The sequence below is a fragment of the Salmo salar genome, chromosome 19, assembly GCF_965601325.2.
Source record: "Salmo salar chromosome 19, fSalSal1, whole genome shotgun sequence".
Classification (NCBI taxonomy): domain Eukaryota; kingdom Metazoa; phylum Chordata; class Actinopteri; order Salmoniformes; family Salmonidae; genus Salmo; species Salmo salar.
In genome coordinates, this window is record NC_138309.1 from 84,145,001 (window position 1) to 84,157,318 (window position 12,318).

The 12,318-nt window shown below is 38.8% G+C and overlaps 1 protein-coding gene across 1 annotated transcript in view; it reads left to right on the plus strand.

The window, feature by feature from the left end:
* LOC106579688 (zinc finger CCHC domain-containing protein 2) overlaps positions 1-12,318 on the plus strand; it is a 76,030-nt gene that overhangs the window by 35,657 nt on the left and 28,055 nt on the right. Inside the window, exons 4-5 of the mRNA XM_014159820.3 lie at positions 8,917-8,988; positions 9,271-9,371. Coding sequence (XP_014015295.3) covers positions 8,917-8,988; positions 9,271-9,371 — 173 coding nt within the window. The remainder of the gene's footprint in view (positions 1-8,916; positions 8,989-9,270; positions 9,372-12,318) is intronic.

The window sequence follows — 12,318 nt, forward strand, 5'->3', positions numbered from 1 at the left end:
GCTAGAAACACAAGCATTTAGTTAGATATTACTGTACTGTTGGAGTTAGAAACACAAGCATTTAGTTAGGTATTACTGCACTGTTGGAGCTAGAAACACAAGCATTTAGTTAGGTATTACTGCACTGTTGGAGCTAGAAACACAAGCATTTAGTTAGATATTACTGCACTGCTGGAGCTAGAAACACAAGCATTTTTGCTGCAACTGCAATAGCATCTGCAAATCTGTGTACGTGACCAATAAACTCGATTTGATTTGAGACATTGCATATGACCGAAAACGGTTTCTCTGGAGGCCTTGTCAATAGGTTTAGCCATCATGGTTTGAAGGGCCATTCTTTATGCATCCCACAATAGAGGTGTGGTGCATCGTGGGTCCTCTGGGGGGGGTCCTAACTTCATTGAGGGACAAATCGCTCAGCGTACCACCTGATAATATTTCCCCCCACTGTGATGCTGTTAGAATCTGCACCACGTTCACTTCCTGATTCTTACGGATGCTGTTCCTGTGACCATGTGTCATCCACACTTTCTGTAGTAGTAGAGTAGATACGTGATTCCAGTGAGAGACATGATTGGTCGTCATTATCACATGGGCCAACAATTTCTCTAGAGCAGTGGTTCCCAAACTTGTTATAGTCCCGTACCCCTTCAAACGTTCAACCTCCAGCTGCGTACCCCCTCTGGCACCAGGGTCAGCGCACTCTCAAATGTTTTTTTGTTGTTGCCATCATTGTAAGCCTGCCACACACATACACTATACGATACATTTATTAAACATAAGAATGAGTGTGAGTTTTTGTCACAACACGGCTCATGGGAAGTGACAAAGAGCTCTTATAGGACCAGGGCACAAATAATAATATAATAATAATAATAATAATATAATCATATAATAATAATATAATAATAATATAATAATAATAATAATATAATCATATAATAATAATATAATAATAATATAATAATAATAATATAATCATATAATAATAATATAATAATAATATAATAATAATAATATAATAATAATATAATAATAATAATATAATAATAATATAATCATATAATAATAATAATATAATAATAATATAATAATAATATAATAATAATAATATAATCATATAATAATAATATAATAATAATATAATAATAATAATATAATAATAATAATAATAATATAATAATAATATAATAATAATATAATAATAATAATATAATCATATAATAATAATATAATAATAATATAATAATAATAATATAATCATATAATAATAATATAATAATAATATAATAATAATAATATAATAATAATAATATAATAATAATAATAATATAATAATAATAATATAATCATATAATAATAATATAATAATAATATAATAATAATAATATAATCATATAATAATAATATAATAATAATATAATAATAATAATATAATAATAATAATATAATCATATAATAATAATAATATAATAATAATATAATAATAATATAATAATAATAATATAATAATAATAATATAATAATAATAATAATAATAATATAATAATAATATAATAATAATATAATAATAATATAATAATAATAATAATATAATAATAATAATAATATAATAATAATATAATAATAATAATATAATAATAATAATAATAATAATATAATAATAATATAATAATAATAATATAATAATAATATAATAATAATAATAATAATATAATAATAATATAATAATAATAATAATAATATAATAATAATAATAATAATATAATAATAATAATAATAATATAATAATAATAATAATAATAATAATATAATAATAATATAATAATAATATAATAATAATATAATAATATAATAATAATAATAATATAATAATAATAATAATAATATAATAATAATATAATAATAATAATATAATAATAATAATAATAATATAATAATAATAATATAATAATAATATAATAATAATAATATAATAATAATAATAATATAATAATAATATAATAGAAATCTGGCAGTGGCTTCTGATTAAATACAATTTTCACAGAACCGCTTGTTGCAATTTCGATGAGTCTCTCTAGTTCAGATATCGGTAAGTGGACTGGAGGCAGGGCATGAAAGGAATAACGAATCCAGTTGTTTGTGTCGTTCGTTTCGGGAAAGTACCTGCATAATTGCCCACCCAACTCACTCAGGTGCTTCGCTATATCACATTTGACATGGTCCATAAGCTTGGGTTCATTTGCACACAAAAAATCCTACAATGATGGAAAGACCTGTGTGTTGTCCTTGTTCATGCCGACAGAGAAGAGCTCCAACTTCTTAATCATAGCCTTAATTTTGTCGCACACATTGAATATATTTGCGGAGTGTCCCTGTAATCCTAGATTCAGATCATTCAGGCGTGAAAAAACATCACCCAGATAGGCCAGTCGTGTGAGAAACTCGTCATCATGCAAGAGGTCAGACAAGCTCGTCTCTCAATAAAAAAAAAACGTGTCAGTACTTTGCCCCTTGATAACCAGCACACTTCTGTATGTTGTAAAACCGTTACATTGTCGCTTCCCATATCATTGCATTAAGCAGAAAATACATGAGAGTTCAGGGGCCTTGCTTTAACAAAGTTAACCATTTTCACTGTAGTGTCCAAAATGTCTTTCAAGTTGTCAGGCATTCCCTAGGCCGCAAGAGCCTCTCGGTGGTTGCTGCAGTGGACACAAGTGGCGTCAGGAGCAACTGCTTGCACTCGTGTTACCACTCCACTATGTCTCCCTGTCATGGCTTTTGCGCCATCAGTACAGATACCAACACATCTTGACCAACAAAGTCAATTTGATGTTACAAAGCTGTGAAGTACTTTAAAAATATCCTCTCCTGTTGTCCTGGTTTCCAGTGGTTTGCAGAAGAGGATGTCTTCCTTAATTGACCCCTCATAAACGTAACGGACATATACCAGGAGCTGTGCCAGGCCCGCCACGTCTGTTGACTCATCCAGCTGTTGACTCATCCAACGCATAGAATTCACTGGCTTGTATGGGAAGCAGTAATTGTTTCAAATTATCTCTTGCCGTGTCACTGATGCGTCGTGAAACAGTGTTGTTTGATGAAGACATTGTCTGTATAGTTTTATTGGCCTTTTCCCCCAGCATTGTCCCAGCCAAATCCGCGGCAGCAGGAAGAGTTAAGTCCTCCACAATAGTATGGGGCTTGCCTGTTCTAGCCACTCAGTAGCTCACCATATAAGACTCTTCTAGCCCCCTTCTTATTAATGGTATCTGTTGCTTTTATACGTCTTACTACTCGAAAGTCTTCTTTATTCTCGCTCCAAAAACTCCCGTGGCTTATTTTTCAAATGGGCATGTTTTGTTTCTAAATGTCTGCGCAAGAGTGAAGGTTTCCCGCGAGAGAGTAACGGTTAATGTGATTGGATGTTAATTATTTGACTAGGCTACCTGTATTTGACATTGTGTTGTTATTTCGCTGAACACTAGATGGTTTAATTTTATTTTTGGCAGTGAAACGAGGCTACTCAGGCGAGAAAAAAACCTCACCCAAATGTATAGTCCCGTTGGCAAATATAAATGTACTGTTTGAAAATGTGAATTACATTTTTATTTGGCGTACCCCCCGATGGCATTGCGCCTACCCCAGTTTGGGAATAGCTGCTCCAGAGGCCTTGTCAATAGGTTTAGCCGTCATGGTTTAAAGGGTTAATGGGCCTAGTACACTCAGAGCTTTTTGATACCGAACACATTCCCAAGTCCACGTCTAGTAGTCGTCTAGCTGACTTTCGTCCCTTGACAACTTCGTATCACGTCTTCCCAGAGAAGACAGTCCGCTAACACGAGGCTTATGTAAATGTCTATCTCTGTCCATCCCTGTCATTTAGGAGCACACAAAGACATTTAGAAGCACACAAAGACATTTAGAAGCACACAAAGACATTTAGGAGCACACAAAGACATTTAGGAGCACCCAAAGCCATTTAGGAGCACACAAAGCCATTTAGGAGCACACAAAGCCATTTAGGAGCACACAAAGACATTTAGGAGCACACAAAGACATTTAGGAGCACACACATACATTTTGCAACACAGAAAGACATTTAGGAGCACACAAAGATATTTAAGAGCACACAAAGACATTTAAGAGCACACAAAGACATTTAAGAGCACACAAAGACATTTAGGAGCACACAAAGACATTTAGCAGCACACAAAGTCATTTAGGAGCACACAAAGACATTTAGGAGCACACAAAGTCATTTAGGAGCACACACATACATTTTGCAGCACACAAAGACATTTAGGAGCACACAAAGACATTTGAGAGCACAATGAAAGTATTTGAGGAAGTGTGTTTTTATTATAAGAAATAACAAAAAGTTAATGAGTAAAAGTTTTTTTGGGGTGTTCCATGCTCTGTAAAGTACAGCGTACCCTCAAATATCTGAGTCACTTGGGTGACCTTACCGTGGTAACGGTGGGATTGTCTCTGTCTGTCTCTCGAGATGAGATTGCCTGACATCCCTTTGCTAGTAGCAGTTGAACAAACTCAAACTAACGTTGAACAACAACCTAGCGTGTGAAGAGAAGATGTAAATAGCCAAGAAACACGAGGACAAAGTCACACTTTAATAGACTTTTGGGTAAATTCAACCAACTTCTATGCCTGTGCGTTTCTAAAAATGAATCTTTCAGCATATCAGTCACAGTGCGCCCCAGGTTTTATGGGACTCTACCTGGCTCTTTGAATAGAAATAAGAAATCATTCATATTTCTATGGTTATTTGTGTACTGTAGCTACCAGCAATTAAACAAATCGGCAGAAATACTTAGAAAATAGCTACGGCAGAATTGCTGAAAATCACTTTTTCAGTTCACACATCTATTTTTAAATTTTTAGGAGTATATGCAAGTAAAATGGTTGTAGAGCCCTGAAATGTAAACACAGAGACAATGAAGGAGCGTCATGCTCTCTCCTTCCTCCGCAGCGCACATTAATCACACCGCCCACAGGTCCCGGGAGGTGGGACAGACCGCAGATGCTTTGTGACTGACAGGCATCTGTCCTATCAAAATGTATATCGTTCATTCTAGCGGGAGAGGGCTAACTTGGCTAACTAGCGTTGCCAAGTTCATTTAAGTGGGAAAAGTAACCTTCTGAGAAATGAGTCTGTAATCGTCTGTTTAGCCAACATCCGGCGCTAGTGAAAAACACTACTTCACCTTGTACTCCGCCACCGGGCACAAGGCTGCAAGCAGTTGCTAAATGACCACAGATGTTGTTCTTGGGGGGGAGAGGAATGGAGAAAGAGAGAGAGAGAGAGAGAGAGAGAGAGAGAGATCTAGGCCTACTATACTAGTACTACACAGGTGAGTATTGCCAGACTGCCATTGTGAGTCATTCCCCGTCTCCATCTATTTATCCTGGGTCACTTAGTTAGTCCTCCTGCTTAGTGCAGTAGCACAAGGAGATTCTCTTGTTATAGGTCTGTCTGTCTGTCACTCTTCCTTCAGACAGTTAGCCTAGATATAAATTGCTGTCCTTAGCCCTCTGTAGCTTCCTCTAGCCTAAACCCCTGCTGTCAGAAAGGACATCTCTATGGCTGGCCGGGCCTCTGTGTTTTGGACTGTTTGATCATGTGACCTACAGTGGGGGAAAAAAGTATTTGATCCCTTGCTGATATTGTGCGTTTGCCCACTTACAAAGAAATTATCAGTCTATAATTTTAATAGTAGGTTTATTTGAACAGTGAGAGACAGAATAACAACAAAAAAATCCAGAAAAACGCATGTCAAAAATGTTAGAAAATTATTTGCATTTTAATGAGGGAAATAAGTATTTGACCCCTCTGCAAAACATGACTTAGTACTTGGTGGCAAAACCCTTGTTGGCAATCACAGAGGTCAGACGTTTCTTGTAGTTGGCCACCAGGTTTGCACACATCTCAGGAGGGATTTTGTCCCACTCCTCTTTTGCAGATCTTCTCCAAGTCATTAAGGTTTCGAGGCTGACATTTTGCAACTCGAACCTTCAGCTCCCTCCACAGATTTTCTATGGGATTAAGGTCTGGAGACTGGCTAGGCCACTCCAGGACCTTAATGTGCTTCTTCTTGAGCCACTCCTTTGTTGCCTTGGCCGTGTGTTTTGGGTCATTGTCATGCTGGAATACTCATCCATGACCCATTTTCAATGCCCTGGCTGAGGGAAGAAGGTTCTCACCCAAGATTTGACGGTACATGGCCCCGTCCATCGTCCCTTTGATGCGGTGAAGTTGTCCTGTCCCCTTAGCAGAAAAACACCCCCAAAGCATAATGTTTCCACATCCATGTTTGACGGTGGGGATGGTGTTCTTGGGGTCATAGGCAGCATTCCTCCTCCTCCAAACATGGCGAGTTGAGTTGATGTCAAAGAGCTCCATTTTGGTCTCATCTGACCACACCATTTTCACCCAGTTGTCCTCTGAATCATTCAGATGTTCATTGGCAAACTTCAGACGGGCATGTATATGTGTATTCTTGAGCAGGGGGACCTTGCGGGCGCTGCAGGATTTCAGTCCTTCACGGCGTAGTGTGTTACCAATTGTTTTCTTGGTGACTATGGTCCCAGCTGCCTTGAGATCATTGACAAGATCCTCCTGTGTAGTTCTGGGCTGATTCCTCACCGTTCTCATGATCATTGCAACTCCACGAGGTGAGATCTTGCATGGAGCCCCAGGCCGAGGGATATTGACAGTTCTTTTGTGTTTCTTCCATTTGCGAATAATCGCACCAAATGTTGTCACCTTCTCACCAAGCTGCTTGGCGATGGTCTTGTAGCCCATTCCAGCCTTTTGTAGGTCTACAATCTTGTCCCTGACATCCTTGGAGAGCTCTTTGGTCTTGGCCATGTTGGAGAGTTTGGAATCTGATTGATTGATTGCTTCTGTGGACAGATGTCTTTTTTACAGGTAACAAGCTGCGGTTAGGAGCACTCCCTTTAAGAGTGTGCTCCTAATCTCAGCTCGTTACCTGTATAAAAGACACCTGGGAGCCAGAAATCTTTCTGATTGAGAGGGGGTCAAATACTTATTTCCCTCATTAAAATGCAAATCAATTTATACAATTTCTGACATGTGTTTTTCTGGATATTTTTGTTGTTATTCTGTCTCTCACTGTTCAAATAAACCTACCATTAAAATTATAGACTGATCCTTTCTTTGTCAGTGAGCAAACGTACAAAATCAGCAGGGGATCAAATACTTTTTCCCCCCACTGTAATGACCCAGTCAGATCCGGTTGTAGTAGGCCAACTAACTGTTGAAGAAAAGTCCCTGAAACTCTCCCAAGAATACCATCGTAAGTCCAAGTCATTAGGTTGGGAAAGGAGAAAACCGCGGGGCTGTACAAAAACACAAACAAGACTTTTACAACCTCGGGGCTAAACACAAACAATACTTTTACAACCGCGGGACTAAACACAAACAATATTTTTCTAAAGATCTGATCAAACCAAACAGTTTTCACAGCAGGGCAGACTAAAGAGCTTTTGTAGTGTCGTGTTGTAGCGCTTGGCTGACATAATTCTTTATTATTGTCTTCTCGGGATAATCTTGATAATCTCTATTACCACCAATGGTGTATAAGCAGCAAAGCCAAGATGGTAGATTTGTAAATGTTGTTTGTTTGAGGAAAAACATTCCCATGGTGGGATTTTTCTTTCCCCTTCTTACGATGTCCTTACCCAATGCATCTTTGTCCTTACCCAATGTGTCTTTGTCCTTACCCAATGCGTCTTTGTCCTTACCCAATGCATCTTTGTCCTTACCCAATGCATCTTTGTCCTTACCCAATGCGTCTTTGTCCTTACCCAATGCATCTTTGTTCTTAACCAATGCATCTTTGTCCTTACCCAATGCATCTTTGTCCTTACCCAATGTGTCTTTGTCCCAACCCAATATGTCTTTGTCCTTACCCAATGCATCTTTGTCCTTACCCAATGTGTCTTTGTCCCTACCCAATGTGTCTTTGTCCCTACCCAATGTGTCTTTGTCCTTACCCAATGTGTCTTTGTCCTTACCCAATGCATCTTTGTCCTTACCCAATGTGTCTTTGTCCCAACCCAATGTGTCTTTGTCCTTACCCAATGCATCTTTGTCCTTACCCAATGCATCTTTGTCCTTACCCAATGCATCTTTGTCCTTACCCAATGTGTCTTTGTCCCAACCCAATATGTCTTTGTCCTTACCCAATGCATCTTTGTCCTTACCCAATGTGTCTTTGTCCCTACCCAATGTGTCTTTGTCCCTACCCAATGTGTCTTTGTCCTTACCCAATGTGTCTTTGTCCTTACCCAATGTGTCTTTGTCCCAACCCAATGTGTCTTTGTCCTTACCCAATGTGTCTTTGTCCTTACTCAATGCATCTTTGTACTTACCCAATGTGTCTTTGTCCTTACCCAATGTGTCTTTGTACTTACCCAATGCATCTTTGTCCTTACCCAATGTGTCTTTGTCCTTACCCAATGTGTCTTTGTCCTTACCCAATGTGTCTTTGTACTTACCCAATGTGTCTTTGTCCTTACCCAATGTGTCTTTGTCCTTACCCAATGCGTCTTTGTCCTTACCCAATGTGTCTTTGTCCTTACCCAATGTGTCTTTGTACTTACCCAATGCATCTTTGTCCTTACCCAATGTGTCTTTGTCCTTACCCAATGTGTCTTTGTACTTACCCAATGTGTCTTTGTCCTTACCCAATGTGTCTTTGTCCTTACCCAATGCATCTTTGTCCTTACCCAATGTGTCTTTGTCCTTACCCAATGCATCTTTGTCCTTACCCAATGTGTCTTTGTCCTTACCCAATGTTCCCTTCAATATCTGGTAACGTTAATTGACATCCCTTGGATGACAGTGTAACATTTGATCTTGTCTTTCAGGTGAAGTGGTCTGACTCCTCATCCAACAATGTCAGGAAAACACAGCTTGAACTGGAGGGCTTCTTGTTGAAGGTATTTACACTAGCTAGGTTTTATAAACGCTGCAAACTGCCAGCTATCCGTATTAACGTGCCAAATTGACTGAATTGAAATGGAATTGACCCCAAGTTCCCTGCATAGTATTTACTGGATGTTCACCCACTGATTATAAGCCGGGATAATGAACTAACGTTATGAGTTCATGAACCTAATGAATTGAATGAACTGTTAAGGACATCTCCTAGCTCTTGTTGTAAAGGTATTTGTTTGAATGGTGCTGTACATGACTTGTTAAAACTTGATCCTGTCATGCAGCTCCCCAAGGAGCAGTCCACAGAGTCGTTTGAGAAGGGCATCCTCCGGCTGCTCAAACAGGGAGACAAGTACGAGAGCAGGGGAGTGGAGAGGAACCTCAAGTGAGTTCTGCTTAGCCCCCTAACTGATTGACTGATTGGATGATTGATTGGTTGATAGATTTATGAATTGATTGGTTGATTGATTGGGAAAATATATGCACTAAGTCGTACAATCCCGGGGACCCTGGGGATATGGGGATAACATTTTAAAGTGATTTCATTTATTTCCAATGATGTCCACAAAGGCCTTCACTAGAGCCCATTAGATGAGACTAGAACCCATTAGATAACAGACTAGAGCCCATTAGATAACAGATTAGAGCCCATTAGATAAGACTAGAGCCCATTAGATAACAGACTAGAGCCCATTAGATAACAGACTAGAGCCCATTAGATAAGACTAGAGCCCATTAGATAACAGACTAGAGCCCATTAGATAAGACTAGAGCCCATTAGATAACAGACTAGAGCCCATTAGATAACAGACTAGAGCCCATTAGATAACAGACTAGAGCCCATTAGATAACAGACTAGAGCCCATTAGATAAGACTAGAGCCCATTAGATAACAGACTAGAGCCCATTAGATAAGACTAGAGCCCATTAGATAACAGACTAGAGCCCATTAGATAACAGACTAGAGCCCATTAGATAACAGACTAGAGCCCATTAGATAACAGACTAGAGCCCATTAGATAAGACTAGAGCCCATTAGATAAGACTAGAGCCCATTAGATAACAGAGTAGAGCCCATTAGATAACAGATTAGAGCCCATTAGATAACAGATTAGAGCCCATTTGATAACAGAGTAGAGCCCATTAGATAACAGACTAGAACCCATTAGATAACAGACTAGAGCCCATTAGATAAGACTAGAGCCCATTAGATAACAGACTAGAGCCCATTAGATAACAGACTAGAACCCATTAGTTAACAGACTAGAACCCATTAGATAACAGACTAGAACCCATTAGATAACAGATTAGAGCCCATTAGATAAGACTAGAGCCCATTAGATAACAGATTAGAGCCCATTAGATAACAGACTACTGGCTTACAGTATCCACTGACTGACTGAGTCGGTGTGTGTGTTTGTTTGTTAGAGGTGTGTGCGTGTGTCTGTGCATGCGTACTTTACTGTACTCTGACCAGGTGTCAGTCCTCTGACCAAGTGTCAGTCCTCTGAACAGGTGTCTGTCCTCTGACCCAGCCGTGTCAGTCCCTGCCGGTGCAGCCCGACCAGGTGTCAGTCCTCTGACCAGGTGACAGTCCTCTGACCAGGTGTCAGTCCTCTGACCAGGTGTCAGTCCTCTGACCAGGTGTCAGTCCTGAGTAAAAGACTCTTTCTCCCTTTCGAAAAGGATGGAGCCTTTTGCATTAAAAGTTGACCTTTTCAAATTTGTTTTCCAATTACATTAAACGGATTTATTCCGTGCTAATAGGGCATGTGATGGCATTGCAGAGTTCAGAAACTATAATGCATATGGTATTCCTGATGTGAGAGAACAAACCACTTTCAAAAAGAACTCGAGTTTTGTGCCTTATGCTAATTTGACTCCTTCTGTTCTCACCTACAGTAAGTAGGCAGATAGAAAATGATTTGGCTAAATTGGCCCGCAATACCCCTAAACAAGCAGCTAATCTCAGTCATGTTGAACAAAATGCTTTGAAGGAACTGAAAGACAATCTAGATATTGTAGGGAACAATATAGGAGTGAGGTCTATGCTCAACTCTCTGGTACCTCTCCGTTACAACCCCACGGACAGAATACAAAAGGATATAGATAGCTTCATTGATAACGCTCTTTCACAAGGTTGGATAACGGAAATGAAGAAGGACTGTGTTGTATTGACTGTACGCTTGTTTATTCCATGTGTAACTCTGTTGTTGTTTGTGTCACACTGCTTTGCTTTATCTTGGCCAGGTCGCAGTTGTAAATGAGAACTTGTTCTCAACTGGCCTACCTGGTTAAATAAAAAAGACACACTACCACTTTGTGCTATATTTTGCCATTTACGTTGAAACATATCATTTTATCTCAATAAGCATCTAGGGTATTTATTCATTTAACTCGTCAAGTCAGTTAAGAACAAATTCTTATTTTCAATAACAGCCTAGGAACAGTGGGTTAACTGCCTTGTTCAGGGGCAGAACGAAAGATTTTTTTTGTTGTCAGCTCGGGGATTCGATCTTGCAACTTTTCAGGTTATTAGCCCAATGCTCTAACCACTAGGCTACCTGCTGGTATAAATAGGAGCTATGTGGCAATGGTCAGGTCACTATGGAGGAAGACGGCAGCTTGACGTAGAAACATCAGTCACATGTCCGCATCCTGTACAATGGATTAAATGAGCAATAAGAAATCAACCTCTGCCTTGTTGTTGTTGAGTGTCCCATCTCCTTTTTTTACCTCCATTTAGTCCTTTTGGAAGTTTTTCTTGGTAAGTCATTCTGGGGATTTTTGTCCTTGTTGTTATGCACCCCTCCTTTCCTTTGTTTGCTGAAGCAAAAAGGCCCACCTGAACTCTGTACTGTATGTACTGTACAGGACTTACTCTCTTGGTTACTGTGAGGGGGGGGTGTCTTGTTGTGAGGACAACAGTGCCCCCTCCTGGAAACCACTTCTAGTCAGTTTCGTTTTTCTGGAAAATGAAAGCTTCAAGTGCCAATAACTCTGCTAATAGATAACAAAAAAAAAAAAAACACACAAGTTTAAAGCATTTATCTTTTTGCAATGTAGGCCTATTCAAGAGCAATTCGATGTTTAGGTGATGATTGGATGAAATGAATGGCACAGTGTACCTGGTCAGTGAAGTATTCACATTCACACTTGGGTTTCACATCCAAAGTACACGGCCACTTCTCGTCAGTCAGCTGGGTAAGGCCATTGTTCCTTCCAGCAGGGCACTAGGCAGGCAGCATATTGATGGAACTAGACAACTAGGCTACAGATGAAACACAGCCCTACTAGTACACTTTCAGCCACTAGCTAACATCAATCCAGCA